Raw genomic sequence first — 20,149 nt, 5'->3', positions numbered from 1 at the left:
TAGGTGAGCAACTGAACCATATGAATACACCCTGGGCAATTGGCTGAGGTCACAATGCCACATTGGCCCTTTCACAGAGACCAGACCATGTGTATAGTTTCCAACACAAATGACTTGTACTTAATATTTATGTCAAGTATAACAGTACTTCTACTTGAGTAGAATATTCTAGTATCCTTTCCATCCTAACTTATATTACATCATTTTGGTTTGTACTGTCAACAAATTGGCAACAAAATAAGCAGCATTATGTAACTTTTAAATTAATGAAATGTCCAACCTGTATGGTAAAGCTGCACTATGTAAGAGTCCAAAGGGAAGCACGCACATCAACAAATGTACAGGTGCTGAACTAAAATACGTACTTTAAAAGGACGTTAAGTCTGCACACTGTATTCGCTCACAGTAGAAAAATGTTAGCGTTTAAGTTAACGTTTCATGTCCCTTGCGGGTCTTCATCAGGTCACCTAATAGAGCCTGAAGGCAATAATGCAATATAACTTACAATCGTGGTGGTTGTAACGTATCCTGCTCTTCTATTGAGACATATCATGTCAAAGGTCATGTCTCACCTAGAAACAGGATGGATCTAACACAAACTATGACCGGATGGTTCAACCTATCCCCTGAGCAGGCAGGCAGGCTATTAGCTCAATGGTAAGAATTCCAGCACTTGCGCAGGAAACCAGGTTCAAATCTGGGGTAGAAGAGGAAAGTTACATAGCGCTGCTTCTCACTCGTGCTTGCTCCAGGGTGTAGTTATTCAGGCCTTTTGTAGATTGTCTCTTCATTGCCTTCTTTCATAGCTGCGTATCTGGCCACAGTGAACAGGTAATCGCTTAATCTGAATGAATGGAATAATTCAGAAGGTTGTTAAATCATGTTCATGTACATTGTGTTCCTGTGATTGTGTGTAAAAATCCACAGAAGCCATGTACTGACCTGTTTAAAAACTTGGCAACATCTTGATCAGCTTCACCTGAGCGCACAATAGGAGCAACACTGAAATAAGAGCAGAGAGCTGTCAGCCAACTGTGTCAGTATATCACCATAAAATACCGTAGTTGATGAATGTATAATGGTGGAATGATCTTGAACTGACCTGCGCTCTGCTCTCCGACAGATTGTCCGGGCTACATGCAAAGCAGCACTGCTCTTGCCTCCAGACTGTGGAATGTAATATGCAAGTGTTAATGTGATACATACTGTATATCAAGAAAGACTGCACTCTGACCACAGTCGCATGTCTCGTTTCAGTGTGATTGGGCTTACTTACAGGTAAAATGAAGTTGGTGAGTGGTGGGAGTACGTCTGTGAATTCATCAATCCAGCTTTCTAAATCCACCACTGGTTGAGAGGAAAACCTGGTTTTCTCTAATCAAAGAAAAAATGGCAGGTGGATCCTGGATCACTTCATCAAGGCACAAGTCAAATGCTATTAAATGCACTCACTGTACTAAATAAAATGCAACTTACTTATGTGACTTTCTCTTGCAGATGACAAAGGGGTGGCAATATTTGACCCCACATCTTGTAATACACACTGTATCTATGGGATGAGAAAGGCATTTAATAGTATAGGGCCTTACCCGTTCTAATATATGAACAGGAAATGATGTACAGTGTGGGTAATGCGATATAATAGATCACATTGATTGGGAGAGAATTGTTAACAGATGATCTTGGGAAGTTGGGTTGAATTTGGGCACAAAATTAATGTTATTATATAAGATGGATAGATCTGTCATTAACTGTCATTGCATCTCTGTATGTACTATGTATTTATCATTTTATTTTACAGACGGCACGGGATGGCGGTCATTGCGCTGTCACAGTAATGTAGCTTTGGGAGTGTATAACCAAATAGACCCGCTCATTCCATGTTGTCTTCTCGAAACAGTGTGTCACCTGTGTGCAGTTTAAACGTTTGTGGTGGTGGTAGAAAGAAGCAGGAGAGAAGTGGTAGGCGACCGTGTTCAATGTTGTTCCGAAATGCCGTTGCTGCCTGTCTGCCACGCACCCCCCGGAAATGTTCCCCGTGTGGCTCTGCTGCGAGACACCGTTTCCATACTTGAGAAGACTGCCGGCGTCTTTTCCGGGTTTTTATCAAGGACTATTTAAAGAGGAAAGGAAGCGAAAACCGTACGGTGGACTCCATGTTGCTCTCTGGAAGGAAAGAAACATTCGCAATTGAGACCAAGGAAGCTGAACGCGGAAGTGTTGGCTGCATATAGCCTATTGCGCATGTTTCTTTCAACATGGACATGGAGTCCACAGTACGGTCTTCGCTTCCTTATTTAATTAACCTTGGTTTTTAGACAGCTGGTGGATGGAAATGAAGATCCACCCACGCGGCAGAATGCCGCGACGGGCAGATTCCCGGAAATGCTTTCCCCAGTGGCAGTCAGCCGTGTGGGTAGAGCTTAATTTCCATCCACCAGCTGTCTAAAAACCGGGAAAAGACGCCGTCAGACAGCAGAAAACTGCCACGCCTGTAGGTCTGGCAACAGCTAGACGCTGTCTAATCCCAAAAGGAGAGGTGTCGAAAACAAGCCTGATACACACATGCAGAACCAGAGACGAAATGTTTTTATAATCGTCATGGGGGCCCGCCTTCCCCGGGCCAGGATAAGACGAATGAATGCCTGATCTGCATCGGTACAAGCGGACAGGCAACGCGGTCCACCCCCCGCCCCCGGGCCAGGACAAAAGAGGTGATAAAGGTGCGTTCAGACTTGGATGGTTAGAGCGGTGAACGGGACGAACCGAGGCGAATATATATATATATAAGGTCTAATTCCTCATGGGGGCCGATATATAAGGTCTAATTCCTCATGGGGGCCGAGGCCCCGTGGCCCCCACGGACTCTACATCACTGTGCAGAACGCATGTTCTATGTTCTGTCTGTGTTTGATGGCCGCTTCAATGCTTTTCCAATGGGAGTCACATGGTTTGACCAAACATTTGTGTTTTGTACGTGTGTATGAGGCCTCAGACATCAGACAGGCGACACTTTTTTCTGACCGACAGCGTCAGAAAAAAGTTACATTTAGAATAGATAGATAGTAGTAACTACTAGTAAGTATATTATTTAATTTGTCAGCACTACTGGAAGCTGGTAGAAATTGGAATTCCAACCTTGTCTAGCTGATAAGTGAACTCATGGCCTTTTTCGATGCAGAACTCCCTGGCCAACCTGTACAATTAAAGCCCCAAAGACATTAATGCAAAGTTCATGGTGACATACCGTAAATACAATTAACAACCACAACAGCAAGCAACAACAACAACTAGACAAAGTGCCCCTTGGGGCACAGGTCTCCACCAGGGCAGGTCAGGTTGTGGCATCCTGGTGGCGCTATAATAAGCAAATGTGAAAAGGGTGCCATTTCTTATTACGCCTTGGATAGCAATTGGATGATTTGAGGCATTTTGTTCCAAAAATGTGCCACTATATCAGGCCAATGTGACAAGGGTGGGATATATTCCTCTGTGAAAGATTTCATATAAATTGCACGCTGCGTTCATGATTTTAGGCTTTTTGTTCAAAACGGGCCAATCCTGCAAACTTTGAAAGCCAATGTTAGCCAATCAGGATGGAATATGAAATAACGGACATCTGTTTTGAGCACATGACTATAGAGATACTGCGTAACGATTTGCGGGATTTTTGGACAAAATTTAGACGAGTAATATCAAAGTGTTTTACAAATGTCTTCCTCCTGGTGTCGCTATAACAGGCCGTTCTGGATATTTTGGGGCAGAGGTTCATCTAGGGAGTGTGTGTGGAACGTTTGTCATCGATCGGGTTAACGGTGCCGGAGATTATATTAGCTGGTAACACTGCAGACGGACGGACACTCTGCCTTCGGCCTGGTGGAGACAATAATGCATACCCTATGGCGGATGACAATTCATCTGTAGCTCCCAATGCTTCAAACACGTGATCTTCTTTCGGCCTCCTTTCTCCTGTGAAGGTGCTAGAAAAACCTATGAGAAAATGTAATAAAATCTAATTCCATCTGACTTGAGTTTACAATAGAAATGTGTTACCATCACTGTTCACTGGTGCCTTTTAGCCGACCTTTGTCTCCAGTTTTGGTGTAAATTTTAGGGATCTTGCCGTCTCCTTCGGTGACAAAACTGTTCCAACAATAAAAGTAAAACGTTTGCAAAATGTGCAGATGGATAAATTGATTAGCTAGCTAGCTAGACATCATATGATAACAACCAATGTGGTAGCCTGAGTCTGACATTTAAACACAAGGTGAAACATATTATCTAACACAGTGCTGCCATGTAACTACCTTCTCTGAGACCCAAGGCAAGCCCTTGTCCAATTCAGGTTTAGACATTTTGCTGCTCTTATAATGCAACGTAGTTGAGTCGGTTTGACAACCATTGAAGCCATGTTTGTTTTCAGTAGAATGTAATTTGTCCCTTATGTATTCCGTAGCGTAGCTGCATGCATGGTCCGGGCGTAGCGGGCTGGTCATTTGATCGAACGACCAATGGCACCAGCATATCCACCTACGTCGTAGGCATTGTGATTGGATAAGCGTAAAATGTGTGTCATTTGTTCAAGCGCTCATTGGATGTTGCAAGCCAAAGACACATTTTAGCTCCTCCTCATCTTCTGTATGGTCACTTTTTCTGTTGTCTGTTGTGACAGTTCACAGTGTCACATTCATTGTACTGCCACTGGATGGAGCATAGGGGATGGAGGCTTATTTTAGGTGTAACTTTTAGGTCGACTTTAATACGGTACTTTCTTGGACCATAGAAGAGCTGCTGTGATTATTAACAGTTTGTCGCTGTGAGACATTCTGAATCTGAACACACGGCGGGACTACGAGAAGAAGACATATCTTGGGCACATGTGCTAATGATAGCTTGCTGTCTCTTAGGATTAACGTTAGTTAAATAGAATCCGCTGACGGACTACCCTTTAACAAATGCAGGTCAAAGAATGCATCGTGTCTGCTCCAGGAAAAGCTATCCTTCATGGAGAACATGCAGTTGTTCATGGAAAGGTTAGTTTCCAGTATTTACTGTTGGTCAGGATCCATAATTATCAGTCACCAGCTCATGCGTATCGATGATGAGTCAATGCTCAACAAAGATGTTGCAGAAGTTCTGCAACATCTGCATACACACACACTGTGTTGTGAAAGACAAATATCAACTATGCTTTGTGAGAGTACTTGTACTGTAAGTCTATTATGATGTTTTCCAAATGTATTGGAATGTGACCTGGTAGTTAACTGCTTTGCTGTTTTTTTAATCAATAATACTCTCAATCAATACTCCATAATAGGTGGCTCTGGCAGTGAGTTTGAACCTGAGAACATATTTATGGTTGAAGCCCAGCTCTACAGGGAAAGTTGGTATCAATCTTCCAAATATTGACACATTCATCTCCTGGGATCTGTCCGAGCTGAAGCAGCTTCTTCATGACTCTTGTGGTAAGGATTTGAATGGTGAAGTGTGTGTGTGTGTGTTTGTGTGTGTGTGTGTGTGTGTGTGTGTGTGTGTGTGTGTGTGTGTGTGTACATTGTTGAAGATATAATTTATTTAACTGATTGTTTATCACTTTTTTATATTCATTGATATTCAGACTCATACATGTGATAATTCACAAATCACTATGACCCATTTAATTGCTAATAATAGTAAAGTAGATTATATTTCTACACCCTGTGGTGTACAAATTGCTTTGGCATTTAGACCATAATTAGTGTCCCAAGTCTACAGGCCAAATTAAAGGCATTTGAACAAGTGGTTTCGCACGTTCGCTCTAAAAGCTGTCAAATATGTTTTCTAATGCAGTTTACAAATCGGTCTACATAAAACATAGGTGACAGACATGTCTGCATGCCATTCGTGTTACAAATGAGTTGCTCATTGTTTTGTGTTGACATTCTTCTTATAGCTAAGACGAAGGAGGTAAAACAGCTGGATGCTGAACTTATCAAGAGACTTCGTGAATTTATTGGTGTTACTAATGGGAACCTGGATACTCGCACCATGGCCACCTTATCATTCCTCTACATGTACCTCTCTCTGTTTGGATCAGGGTGAGCAGCTAACTAAAACATCATAGTGGTATTACTTACTTTAACTCTCTGTATGGATTCTTCAAGGCCGATACCAATTCTGATATTTTGGAGAAAACATATCTCTCTCAAAGATTTTGATATCCATATTTCATGTATTTAACTCTGATCTTGTTCCATCTGTCTGTCTGTACACGTGCCTTTTATGTTTATTTATTTAAAATTTCAAATACTTAAAAAACTCTTAATATTTAAGAGTAATGATATGTGACGTTTATTTTGCATTACAATTGTGTCATTACAGTTCAATTGTATGTCTGCTAGAATTTAAACTTTAGCCATGTAATTCTTGGGGACTGCCCATAAGTCTGACATCCCGTTAGTCCGACCTACGTGGCCGGTTAAGACTGAGGTCACGGTTAGCGACCTATGTGGCGTGTGAAGACTGAGGCCTGGTCGGTTAAGACTGATGTTATGGTTAGCGACCTACGTGGCCGGTTAAGACTGAGGTTAGGGTTAGTGACCTACAGTATATGGCCGGTTATGGCCGGTTAAGACTGAGGTTAGGGTTAGCGACCTACGTGGCCGGTTAAGACTGAGGTTAGGGTTAGGGTTTGGTATTAGTAATGGTCCGGACTAACGGGAGGTTGGAACAATGACATGTTGCCGTAACTCTCTTCCTCTGTTTTTTGTGGCCAAAGGCCAAGTTGTCTGCACAATATCTCTGCATGTTTGTCCCCTCAAAAGTAGACCAATAGAACCTCAAGCCAGGTTGCTAGGTGCATGACATCAGACCTCTGGCCATAAACAAGTCACATAGAAAATTGACACTGAATCAGAAATATTTCTTGTTCTGGTAAAAGACAATGATACTATAATATTACGCGAATACACACACACACACACGCATTTAGGTCCAGTCCTATTTTAAGTGTGCGTATGCGGGGCTCGCGTGTGCGCGTAAACGCACGCAAAAAGCCTGGTGTAGCTCAGCCGTCAGGCGTATTACAGCTGCAGGTTGTTGGTAGGTTTAATCAGTCCTGACACAGTGCTGCCGTGTCTGAGAGGTGATGGGTTCTGACAGGATGGCCACTAATGAGAGTCTGGCACTAGGCCACACTGCAGCCTTTAACAAGTCTGGATGTGTTTGTCCCCTGGGAGAGAAGCCGGACAATTAGTTTAGAGTATCCCCCTGTCTGGCCAAAACAGCTTCCCTGACACACAACATTGACACCTAAGAAAGTTTCTGTTGCATATACACTTGCTTTGCTCCTACCATATTAATTCTAACCAGAGTGAAGGAAATAAGGTTTTGAGCTACATTTCCCAATTAAGCCATTGTAACAAAGGTACTCGGATACCATTCAAATCGTTATTCCCAACCACTTCAGTGTTGGTACTTATTGGTACTTACTTATATTGTCTTTCAATTTTCACCCTTTTTCAACCTATATTCATATAATTGGTTCTCACTAATTGATAATATGGTACAAAACCGTACAATTTTTGTATGCCCTTTGTCTAACCTCGCGTCACCAGGCTTTCCACCTCAGAGGAAAGCCTGGTCTGTGTTCCAAAATCGGCGTGTGAACCGGTCTGGAGCGGATGGTAAAATACATCATGTTGTAGTCAATGATTTGTAGTCATCTGGCAGGAAATCACAAGGCGGAATCAGAAGTACCCCAAATAAGTCCCCACGATTGTAATTTTAGGGCCTACCCAATCAAATGTAATTTCCCCGTGGGTCAACAAAGGTATACAGACGCTAAATAGTCTCTGGTAAGTACACTCACATTTATATTTTAAAAATCAGCAAAACTAAGTTGCATCAATGATTTTATTGGGTAGGCCCTAAAATTATGATTGCAGGAAGTATTTTGAGTACTTCTGATTCCGCCTTGTGGTTTCCTGCCTGATGACTACAAATCATTGACTACAACATTACATTAACTAAATACACTTATTTGCTAAAAATGTCTTTTGTTTTTCATTTGTGGAAGAGATTTGCCCAGTTTGACAGTGACTGTTTGGTCAGAGTTGCCAACTGGAGCAGGACTTGGGTCAAGTGCTGCATTCTCTGTGTGCCTCGCATCTGCTCTGCTCTCTGCCAGTGGAGCCATTCCCACTCCTCTCAAAGACTGGGACATCACCGCCAGGTAATGTCATTGTAGGACAATATTCGCACGCAGACAATTTTGCTCTTATGTCATACCGAGGCGAGCATGATACCCGACTGACGTAAAGCAAAATGGCTGCTGTGTGATGTGATATGGTCAATTGAGACCCATTCTCTATCATGTGCAATGTTTGAATCGATTTATGTACAGAACACGTATATGCTCTTAATGGGGCATCACAATTTAAAACTTGTGTGGGGTGGCTGTGGCTCAGGAGGTAGAGCAGGTTGTTCAATGATCCGTGGGTCGGCGGTTCGAATCCTGGCTCCTCCTGTCCACAAGTCGAAGTGTCCTTGGGCAAGACACTGAACCCCAATTAGCTCCTGACTCCGTGAGGACGCTGGCGTTGACTGTTCGCCGCTTCACCTCCCAATGTATGAATGAATGGACATTTGTAAGCGCTTTGAGTAAGCACTCTGTGCATAGAAAAGCTTCTTATTAAAACAACACATTCACACCCATATTCACACTTAATTTTGCACATCATTTGGTTTGAGATTGAGATATATTAAGACACAATGGGTATGAGATTCACTGTAATATGGGTGTTATATGTTTTCTGTGCTTTATTTATGCACTTTGTGTAAATCTAGGTGGAGTCAGGAGCATATGGAGCTAATCAACAGTTGGGCATTTCAGGGAGAGATGATCATTCATGGTAATCCTTCAGGGGTGGACAATGCTGTAGGCACATGGGGTAAGTACGGAATCTTTTTGGCTTTGTAAATATGTTATTACTAGATTTGCTATATTGCACTGATCAGAGTAATGGTCACTGAGTTACGGCCGTTTATGCTGTAACTGCCCCATGTATGCAATTGAGCTTTTTTGTGAGACTATTTTCATGGCAGACGCCTGAACAGCGTTTTGCCACGTTTGGTGAGAATTAAAAGTAAATATATGTGATTGTTATAAGCTCTGTTCTGCAAATATGTGCTTTGGAGACATAAAAAACACTAATTACATTACAGTAAGTTCCACATTTATTTGATGGGTTATTCCTCAAACATGTGCCTCATTTTAAAAGTTTGAAGTTTGTCCACACACACACACACACACACACACACACACACACACACACACACACACACACACACACACACACACAAATTGCCTTATCTTGACTTCTTTACATCTCCACAGACACTTTGTGTACTAAGGCAGTAATGCGATCGTATTAATATATTATGTTATGTTATTATACAGTTCTAATATTCACTTCCCTTCATGTAGGTGGCATGCTGAGATTCTTGTCTGGGAAGATTATACCGCTGAGCAGGTACTATTATTCTTTTGCAATTGAAATAATGAGCACAATTAAAACAATTAAGATGTAGTGGAGATCACATTTATGTATTGCATTAACAAAGCAGCAGCTTGGTAAATATTGCTCTGCTGTGAGCTCAATAATCTGTCTGTACACTTATTTCTAGAGTGCCATTGTTGAGAATCCTCCTCACAAACACGAAAGTGCCACGTAGCACCAAGGTACTTGTTGCTGGGGTGAAGGACAAAATGAACAAGGTACAAAATGGTTACTTCATCCTCTGTGTATTACTTCCCAAAACTGTAATTAGTATAATCTCCAGTGCGTTAGCATCACAGTCATTCTAGTGCTTGATGCAGAATGCCTTCATAAAACATTTAAATCTCTAGGACAGCACCCCTGTGTGCTGTTGCCGTGGTGACACCAGCAGGTGTGTGTATTTCCGCTTGAGGTGCAGATGAGCTTTAATGCTGTGGCGTCAGTGCTGTGATCACAACATTTAAAAGCACTTGTGTAGTCACTTTTTAACAATCTATACACACACACATGGTTTGCTCGGTGCATACAGTTCACTTGCACACAATACCTTGTAGATCGGCATTTTTTAAAAGTCTTTTCACATACAATGACATGCCCAAATTAGGGATACAAGGATGACAAGTTGTTAATAAACAATATTTCCCCCCTTTTCCTTCTGACATTTGTAGTTTCCTTCTATCATGTACCCTGTGCTTGAGTCAGTGGATGCTATTTCCTGCACTTGTGAGAAAACCCTCTCAGATATGACCAGTGAACCCATCACAGGAGAACACTACAATGTTCTAGAGGTACAGAGCATGTTGACAGTATTGCCAAGATCATTTGGTGGTGAACCAATATGTTATATAAATAAGTAATTAAAATAATAATCCATATTGGTAAGATATTTTTTAGATAACTGTCTTCAACTTCAATGTGCATTTCATAATTTTATATCCAAGCAATTTATTTCAACCCCCATGGAGCCACAGGTACTAACTGCAATTTGTGTAATGTCAAATTCTGTGTTTAGGAGCTTATCGACATTAACCAGCACCATCTGAATGTGATGGGTGTTGGACACACTGCCCTAGACACACTATGCAGTGTCACTCTGGCCAGAGGACTTCACAGTAAGCTGACAGGTGCTGGAGGAGGGGGGTGTGGCATAACCCTCCTAAGACCTGGTAATGTACCTTACTTGCAACTTACTTTTCACTTTTTTGAAAAAAATCTTCCTCCTTATATAATAATACCTGATGATCATGTTTTAGGGTCGAAAAAAATCACGGTACTCCATCTTTAAGGAAGTAGACACAAAGGCCCTCATTTATCAACACGGCGTACGCCCCAAATTTGGCCGTAAACCGCGTTGATAAATGAGGGCCTAAGTGAGGTGATGCTGGTTTGCCAGTGTGTTAAAAGTTGCTCTTTTTCAAGTCTTACATTTTCAACATGATTTATGGTTAGTAAAATCCTCAAGGGCCATTTGTAACTCAGAGTAACACACATGTAAGTAAATGGACCCTTAGCGTTAAATAAATGGGGAGGATTTTACTGTGTACTAGCACAGCTCTGCAGCGGTGTCTACCGTGTCCAGGTTAATGTGTACTAGCACAGCTCTGCAGCGGTGTCTACCGTGTCCAGGTTAAGTGCTAAAATCTTTATCTTGCTACCTTATTATGTCTCATCAGGGGACTACCAGACCTCTGGCAGGAAAGAATTCATAGCACACCCCGTATTTGTATACATCTTAAGGATTACTGAGTTGAGAGATCAGGATATTTGCTTGGCTCCAGTTGTGGCACCTCCTGCCGAGTGCCCTTCTGCTGTTAGCTAGAGGGGCTTTGCAGGTTCACGTCTCACAGCAGAGCTCACATTGTCACACCTGGCTGTGAACCACCTCTGCAAAGCTTCCAGTCACTTGCTCTGAATTGCATTGCATGTCTTTAATTCCACGGCAGTTGTAGCAAGTCATATTAGCTTCTAGCTTGACATGAGTAATGTGATCCCTTTTTCACTTGCATGTACAATTATACCCTGACTTGACATGACTTTTTTAATTTGTAGAGACGGATTGCTTAGTTATCCAGAACACTATACAGGACCTGCAAAGCTTTGGCTTTGACTGCTGGGAAACGAGTATTGGTGGCCCTGGTGTTCAGCAGCATTCCCCTCATTCTGTGAAGGAGGAGATTTTGGAAGTTTTAAACCTTTACTGACTGAGCGCCCACAACTGGCTACAGCTGAACAACTGGACATAATGGACTATGGACCTTTTATTAATAATGCATCAAGACCTATTTGAGATCCACACAGCTTCCACAGGTAGCTGAAATGAATCATGCAACTTGTAATTATATCAATTATTTTGTCTGCCAGGTGATTATTGCTGCAGTATTAGAATGTTGTAGTTAAAATCAAATCTGATGGTTCAAATCATAATGGATACTACAACCTGATGTTTTCATTTTGTGGACTAGCTATCCTTCAATACTGTGAATCGTGGAATGAAAAGGATGTTATTTTATGTGCTGGAGTGATTGCTTTGGCTCTCTGTCCAGTAGATGGCATCAAAGTTACAAAAATGACTTATTTCTAGCTAGAGGCTAGAATGAGAGAGGTCGATTGATGATTGTGTTAATTAAGTCATAAAAGATTTTAATTTATGAATTAATTCATTGTAATCTTTTTACACTATAGAAACAACCTTTCTTAACTGATAAGTTGACCAATCAGTCAGTTATAAGTCATTATAATATGCACTGGTCTTTGAATTCAAATGGATAAAAATAAGATCTCATAAGAATTAAAAGGGAAAGTGGTTATTTTATTCCTGCCTAATGTTTCTGAGAATGTATCATTGATCAGGAGATAAAGTACAATGTAAATGAATACCATTTATGCATTTGATGTGAAAGTCTCCCATATAAATTATTTACAAGACGCCTGTTGGCTGCTTCTAAGAAAAAAAGCTAGAATCTAGCTATAACTCTTAACATTTATTCATTACATTTTCTCATTAAAGTCTAAATCAAATATGTAATATATAGTAATATTGAATGTCCAATGTCTGTTTTTTGCAAATCTTGCCAGGTTTCACTTCATAATTACATGAGAGGTGCTGTACACTTGTATTCGTTTTTGATTTGATAAAGAAGCGCACTTGCGTGCGTGTGTGGGCGGGCATCTGTGGATTCTCTGGATCCTCAGGATTACCTCCACTTTATTGTGGATCAACAGCAACCAGCGTCCTTCTGTGAGTCACTCTTACATTTGTGCTGACTGACGCACGCACGCACACACACACACACACACACATACTTTTTGTCTCATCCCTCTAATCATGACAAAATATTCTGCAACTGCTGCGGAAGCAGAATATCAATTTACTGTAGGCCCTTTAGAATAGCCCTGATTTAGGAAAAAGGTCATTTTGGGATTTATGAGTTTTGAATTTCCATTCATTTTCAATGTGTGTGTGTGTGTGTGTGTGTGTGTGTGTGTGTGTGTGTGTGTGTGTGTGTGTGTGTGTGTGTGTGTGTGTGTGTGTGTGTGTGTGTGTGTGTGTGTGTGTGTGTGTGTGTGTGTGTGTGTGTGTGTGTGTGTGTGTGTGTGTGTGTGTGTGTGTGTGTGTATATATACACATACACATACACATTTATTTTTTAACATGAAGATTGAGCGGTGCGACTCTGGCACTGTATGAATAAACGGACATTTGTCACCCTCCCTGCCTTTCCGCCTGGTGCCCCCTCTGTCCTCCTGAATTGTGTCATCTTCATGTCAGGGCAGCCCCCTGTCAGTGCACGGCACAGTTGCCCCTAACCCCTGCTGGAATTTAATTACCACTGCGCTTTTCAATTGAAATGGCATTGACGAGGGGTGGGTGTGGGGGGTGGGGACAAGAGCTAGGGAGACGGCAGCGCTAGTTTCATTTGAAGCCCCTCTCTTTCTTTTCCCTCTCATTCTCTCTCGCTCCCTTTTACCCCTGCGAGGCACAGATGGTATTTTTTTTTATCAATGTCAGCGCCAGCTTCTTTCTGCTCTGATGAATAGATTCTAAGGAGGCCCTGACATTATTTCAGATAACAGAGGGAGCGAGGAAAGGGGGTCAAGGATAGAGAGAGAATGTCAGAACTGGAGAGATGAAATGAAAACAGTATGCAAACCTCAAAGAGTTGTCCCCAGGAGGGAGGGAAGACTTACAAATCATTTATCGTTTTGTGGGTGTGTGTGTGTGTGCTGTGCACGCTTTTGTTTTGTCTGGATGAATCATCCTAATTCTTTTTGGGGGTTGTTTCTTTTGGCTTTCGACAGTGTAGAGACTAAGAGAGAGTGGGAGTGACATACAGCAGATAGATCGGCTGGTCAGGAATCGAACCGGGGACTCATTGTCAGGCATTAGAGTCCATGTGGTATGTGCCCTAACTATCAGTTTTACACAAGGGTCACCCTGTGTAATTCATTTTGTAATGAAATGTCAGGAGCCATTAACTTTGAACACAGAATTAGCCCTGATTGACCATATCACTCTGCTGTAGCCATAAGCATTATTAACAGGGTTTCACCCTATGATCCCACCCCGACCTATTTTTGAGGGGCGCTAGCTACGTCTGTCTTTGTGTGTCCCGCCGTCTTCTGACATTTTGTTCCATACAAACTTTCAGGCCAAGTCAATGGGAAATGAAGTCACGTGACGTTTTTGTGTGACGTCATAATAAAAGGCACCACTCACTTCACACAAGTGTGATTCTTTCAGTTAAGTCTGGGCATTACAATGCGTGGCCTATATGCTGTCTGTGTAAAAATGTATGTATGTGCATTTAGTTGGCTGTGTGTCATGCATACAGTGCATTGAGATGCATGTCTCGGCGAAGAGGTATGTTGACATGATTAAAGGGAAATGTGCTCCATGGGGAAGCTCTGTGTCACAGGGACAATGACCCTACACTCCTATAGTCTGTTCAAGGCCCCAGACAGAGCCATTGACAAGGGCAATATCAACCTCTGGAGCCCCTGCTGGGTCTAGCTTGCAACTCTCAGTGATGATGGGCTGTGTGACCCTCCTGGGGGGAGTGTGCCCTTTAGGTAAGTAGGGGGTGGCTGGCAGTGTTGGTAACAGGGGTCTGCTGACCCCATTAAGGCAGCGGGATGTAGAGGAATCTGTCATAGAACTCAGGGCTGAAACATCACCCTGTTCTTTTAACCCCACCACTTTGTAGACGTGCAGACCTTTTCTAATGCTGAGAAAGAATGGGGCACACCCTTATATATATATAAACAATCAGTTGGAATAGATGTCGGCCATGTTGGCTCAGCTGATTTGACTGACTGAATTAATAGGATATTTTCGCTCTAGGGGGACTACTCGTGATTCATGTCTGTCAAACTGGTCCACGGTGTCCAGACCTTGTGCACCAGTGTTATTGTAAACATAGAGCTTTGAAACACATTACACCAGTAGCGTGACTGTAGTTCACATCCCATTTTCCATTGTGGAATTGTATCATGTCATTGTATCGATCGTGTAATTGATTCAGTGAAGTAGAGGGCACCTGCACGGCAGTATGTCATCCCTTAGTGCCGGGAGCTCTCTTGTTTAATTGCAGGCTAAGGCCCTGGTTTTCTTCTTGCCTTTGAAAAGCCTCATTGATTTTTATACCACCCTTCATCCTTGCTCTGCTCCGTTTTAAGAGCAAATCCCTTATGCCGAAGTTGCTCGGAATGTAAAAGCATGAAATCTGTCAGCGCTTTTCACAGGGTTTCCAGGTGCAATCCAGACACGTTGACATTGAAATGTAAAAAATCTGTCTTCTTGTGCGCTTAAAAAAAAAGAAGGAAGAGGAAGCACTTTATTCCTCGTCTGTCCCTCAGATGGGAAGGCTCAAGGCCAGTTAATGATAGGCTGTGCTTAAACACACAAACACACACACACACACACACACACACACACACACACACACACACACACACACACACACACACACACTCAGAATATATCCAGGAGGTCTAAAGTTCAATCCCTTTCTGGAGCAACTCTTTTCTGCTTTGCTAACCAAATTCTCTGAGTCAGAGATTAGAGTTTACAAGAGTCTGCCCCCCCCCCCCCTGTTCTGGATGTAGCTACGAGTCTTCTATTAGAAACACATTTATAATTCGTTGCATTTAGTAATCTCAAGCCAGTAATCCAAAAATGAATATTCATTCTTTAGTCACACTACTACAAACCATAGTGTGTTACCATATTTAGTTACATTTGGCATAAAGAACAAATATATATATATATAATTTGCATTAATTTGAAAAACAACTAATCTAACGTTCATATAAGCTCTGAAACAGAAATAGGCTCTCATTTCCCGGAGTTGGAAGCCAAGAATTCAATTTTCTCAAGCCTTGTTTACTTGGTTGTGTGTCACACACAGAAAATGGCAGATCTACAAGCTCAGAACATGTCACAATGCAACAAGCTGTGAGCTTCTAGTTCGGCTGTTTTAGGTGCACCATGCCACGCCACAAAGTATAAATCAGGCATCAGAGACTCAGAGAAATATGCTCTCTGAATGTTATCAGGGGCCATTAAAGTGTCACCCAGTTTTACTTAAAACCATAGCTTTTAGGTTGATAAATAATGACACAAAACTGTGATACAAATATTCCCATCAACAGCTATTCATAGTCAGAGTATTCTAATGGATGTTGGTTTGTCTGTCTATCCGTCCTACCTAACCGCCATTCTGTCTGTCTCTACCTTTTCCTCTCCACTACTGCATGTTTAGACCACTGCACTCATGTAATTACAATGGGACAGGTAGGAGTGTTCATATTTCAGCTGCTGCATTCACGATAACATCTAATAATCTGAAAGCGTTGCAAAATTGGTATCTCTTTGCTCATGCATTATGAATGAGTCACTGATTGCTTCTTTGCATAGATTAGCAATCATTTCCCAGAAACCTTTCATATAAAAATGTGCCAGGAGGGTTCTATCTCTCTTTCTGAAGACTTGAGGTGACACATCCCACCGCTTTTAAGATATGACAGATCAGGTGATACCGCTTCTCTCCCTGCTCTTCTGCACCCTCTCTTGCTCTCTGATTTATTTCTCTATGCATATCATCACCGGGGGAATAAGTGTAATTTTCAGCCCACTTTTCCACTGATTGCTCACTTAGTGAATTTATTCAGCATCTGCAGTGTTATTGTGTCTGGATCTGAGTGGCCAAGTACCACTGAGATCCTCCGGTATCAAAGTAAACATTTGCCTACATTAGAAAGGCACAGGGAGAAGCAATGCTCTTTTTCAAAACTCTTTTCTCTCCCTTACATAGCTTGCAATGACCTCCATTTCCCTCAGCTTGTAGCCACAGATTGGCATAAAGCATAAGGGACTTGTATGGTCTAGTGGTTAGGAAAATAGACCTAGGTGATCAGGTCGTGGTGTAAACTCCCAGGTGAGGTTCATGCACTGCGTTCATTTCCTGTCAGGCAAATAGCTTGTTTGGCAAGTTGACCACTGGTTAACCAGTTAAATGTCAAGTCCATTCTATAGGGAAACTTGAAAATGTTTGCATAAAATATTTGTTTCTCCTTTAGTTAACCAGGAAGTCCCATTGGGATTCAGCATCTCTTTTACAAGGGAGACCCAACAAGACAAAATCAGGGATAAAGACACACAAAAAGACACACAAAACACAGGCCTACAGCAAGCTACATAAGGGCAGGCTACATACAGTACATTGTACAGAAAAGTATAAATAAAGCTTAAAGCTTCAGGGTACTTTGTGGAGCTGTGGTCGGTATGCTGAACGGGAAGGGCCGGGGCAAGCACGAGTGAACATTTGGTGGGCCATCCGGGGCAATCGCCACCCCAGACCCTGATGACGTGTTTCGGGGCTGGGGGGCATTTCGTCTTTCGTGGGGGGGCCCGGCTTCAAAGGGACCAGCCACGCCCTCCCGCGCCGGAAATACAGGCTCCCCCGTTCCATTCTTCTCACTTGTATTGTAACATATACACCAACAGCCTTTTTTCAATAGCTGCCACCTAACTATGTAAACTACTTCACAGTATATTCTATATACAGCAGATTATGTACGAACAGTTTAAGCATAATGGTGCAAGCAAAGGACTGAGAGGGGAGAGGTGTGAGGTATGGGGGGGGGGTGTTAGCGTTTCCTGGTTCATTCTAGTTCTTGTCAGTTTGTTCATGTGCCCGATAGTATGCAGAAAGAAGCTTTTTAGTAGTCTGTTGCCAGTGGCTTTGAGACTGCGTAAATGTTTTCTAAGCGGCAGCATCTCAAACAGTCTATGAGGATATTGGAAGGATGGTCTCTTGACTATGTTGGTCAGTTCACTTTGGTCCATAGTCGGTCGCTAAATTCACCTCGCTCCTGCTGGGTGTAAGGAGCAGCATGGCCTCTAGGCGTTGCTAGTGGGGCTTTAGACTCTAGGCTTGTTGATGTCCAATAACCACCTGCATGAACATTCTGGCACTCAAGACCATTCCATTACACATACAATACATAATATACATATATATATAGACAACAAAGGGGGTGTTCGCTCATAACGAGTGTTACGTTTATATGACGTTTGTTATTATTTTGTCGGTTTTGATTCGCTAAACACTTGAACTTGAAAGTTTAAACTGTAAAGAAGCAGCACAGTGAGTCATTGCGTTCAATCACTAAATAATAGTTGACACCTGCATGTACATGTACAGATCTGTATAGTACATGTGAATGTGGCGGGCACATGCACGGGTCCCTGCTCTGTATCTTCCATTCTAACCCCTAGCCTTTGCCCCCTCCCCCAGATGGGCAGGCTCTCAGCCAAGGCCCTGTGGAGGTTAGTGCCCTCTGCCTGACAGCCTGTCACTGTGCTATGGTGGCGTTTTTTTTTCTTTTTGCAGGAGATGGTGTCTGATTGGGAGCAGTGTGTGAATAGCCCTGTCACACTCGATAAGCCAGCAAGACGACCTGTGACGGGGACATATGGCATGTTTGACAGGGAGAGAGGGTGCGAATGGCACTGAATGATAAAATGGTGTTTTTCCCCCTTCGGCAATGTCATGCTTTCAGGCAAGCGTGTGGACCATCGCTCAGTCAAGCGACTGACTCCGGCCTCCTTGTGACATCTCCTTCAAGGTCTCAAGTTTCTCTGCCTCGCGCCTGGCCAATTCTGACACTGCAATCCTGCTGCTTACAGCCGCTCCGTTAGCCTGTCGATGTGTGGAACATAATTGGATATCAGTTTAGTTTAGCAATGTGGACTGGGAAATATATCCTCTGAGTGTGTTTGTCAGAGTTCCTTGTAAAGCTCTCTGGGACCGCAGCCCTTCACCTCCGCTCTTCTCTGCCTGTCGCATGCCTCACAGTGTTGATTAATCCACACGCATGCCTTCCCATTAGAAAACACTAATTGGCTGGGCTAACACTTGTCCAGAACTGGATCCATTGTAAAAGGGCACAGCATGTATGCATGAGAGAAAGAAAAGGGAAAAGGCGAGAGACGGGTTAGAATGTCTGTGTGCAGGGCATATTATTGAGTTCAGCTGCATGCCCCTCATTCTTGCTGTCACCTGGGTCTTGACTTTTTGTGGCACAGCCTCAACTCCTGTCCTGTCAGGTGTCACATAGTCTGTGTCTGTGGCCATGACAGACATCCCAGGTGTCAAACTCAGGCTTCAGCGCACCGTCAGGCACCTCCGGTCTGGTCCCCAGTGACTTGCGGTCAGAAAGACTGCATAGTCCAACAACCCACCACCATGACCACACACACGTGCACGCACACACACACATGCACACACACACACACACACACACGCTACACACATGCTACACACATGCACACACGCGCGCACACACACGCATACCCCAAACCCCTGCCTGGCTCCCTGGGGATTGAGTTTACTGTCTGTGCGTTGTGCCTCTACTTTCAAGCTGCCACTGGCCGCTAGTTCCTTCAGTCACTTATTAATAATTCTGCCAACACTTTTTTCACTAATGTCATGACGGCTACTACTATCGTTATTGCTGCTGCTGCTGCTACTACAGTACATTCCTTAGGCTGTGGGGACAAGTCTGAAATTTCACCACAAGCTGAAAGAGTGACCCTTGTTTGCAAGATATACATTTTAATAGACTAGGATATATATATATATATATATATATATATATATATATATATATATATATATATATATATATTTTAGCTTTTTGCCTTTTATTGATAGATTTACAGTAGTTTTGACAGGAAAGAGAGATGGGGGGAGGGGAGACATGTGGCAAAGGTCGTCGGGATCGGGACACAAACCCACGACACGCCGTCAGGCTGGATTACCAGCCTAGGTGCCTGGACCGCCCAGGCCAGACTAGGATATTTTTTAAGTAATACACAGTATAACTGTGGTTATTTGTATGTGGTGAATTTTGTAGTTTTCACTATAGAATGTGGCAGTACAACTATTCTCTGTCAGCACTCTCAGCTTGACACTCCTTCATTGTTGCTTTACTTAGCAGTTCAGTTTATTACATTGACAAACATAAAGGGGAAATATAGCTGCAAGCAACGATAAGGCGGGACCAAGCCGTAAGGCAATAAGCAATAAGAACAATATGCACAATAA

General features: G+C 42.7%; 2 protein-coding genes across 4 annotated transcripts in view; one reads left to right on the top strand and one right to left on the bottom strand.

The window, feature by feature from the left end:
- Positions 1–112: 112 nt before the first annotated feature.
- On the bottom strand, positions 113–4,496 carry mmab (metabolism of cobalamin associated B). The gene is made up of 9 exons (XM_079515865.1): positions 4,308–4,496; positions 4,085–4,143; positions 3,897–3,990; positions 3,139–3,196; positions 1,477–1,549; positions 1,277–1,374; positions 1,103–1,167; positions 943–1,002; positions 113–844 (listed from the first exon to the last, which is right to left on the bottom strand). Exons 1-9 carry the CDS (start codon positions 4,409–4,411, stop codon positions 760–762), a joined length of 696 nt encoding a protein of 231 aa, XP_079371991.1. The 5' UTR covers positions 4,412–4,496; the 3' UTR covers positions 113–759.
- A 176-nt stretch (positions 4,497–4,672) lies between these two features.
- mvk (mevalonate kinase) overlaps positions 4,673–20,149 on the top strand; it is a 58,025-nt gene continuing 42,548 nt past the window's right edge. The window contains exons 1-10 of one of the 3 annotated variants that reach the window (XM_079516092.1): positions 4,673–5,033; positions 5,318–5,465; positions 5,933–6,077; positions 8,057–8,212; positions 8,827–8,930; positions 9,467–9,512; positions 9,667–9,721; positions 10,208–10,327; positions 10,552–10,705; positions 11,589–13,006. In XM_079516092.1, the coding sequence (XP_079372218.1) occupies positions 4,956–5,033; positions 5,318–5,465; positions 5,933–6,077; positions 8,057–8,212; positions 8,827–8,930; positions 9,467–9,512; positions 9,667–9,721; positions 10,208–10,327; positions 10,552–10,705; positions 11,589–11,740 (1,158 nt within the window). In that variant the 5' untranslated portion in view covers positions 4,673–4,955 and the 3' untranslated portion in view covers positions 11,741–13,006. Of the gene's footprint in view, positions 5,034–5,317; positions 5,466–5,932; positions 6,078–8,056; positions 8,213–8,826; positions 8,931–9,466; positions 9,513–9,666; positions 9,758–10,207; positions 10,328–10,551; positions 10,706–11,588; positions 13,007–20,149 lie in introns of those variants that run through there. The other 2 variants (XM_079516091.1, XM_079516093.1) reach the window with 2 other exon arrangements.

This window comes from Electrona antarctica (assembly GCF_951216825.1).
Source record: "Electrona antarctica genome assembly, chromosome: 12".
In the NCBI taxonomy this organism is placed as follows: domain Eukaryota; kingdom Metazoa; phylum Chordata; class Actinopteri; order Myctophiformes; family Myctophidae; genus Electrona; species Electrona antarctica.
This window is presented reverse-complemented; position numbering and strand designations above follow the sequence as displayed.

Excerpts from the sequence above, each read along its gene's own strand:
- mmab (XM_079515865.1), bottom strand. The coding sequence starts at position 4,411 with ATGGCTTCAATGGTTGTCAAACCGACTCAACTACGTTGCATTATAAGA. Across the intron at positions 3,991-4,084 it reads CACCAAAACTGGAGACAAAG|GTTTTTCTAGCACCTTCACA; the intron begins GTCGGCTAAAAG and ends ATTTTCTCATAG. Across the intron at positions 1,550-3,138 it reads TCACTTATCAGCTAGACAAG|ATACAGTGTGTATTACAAGA; the intron begins GTTGGAATTCCA and ends CTCATCCCATAG.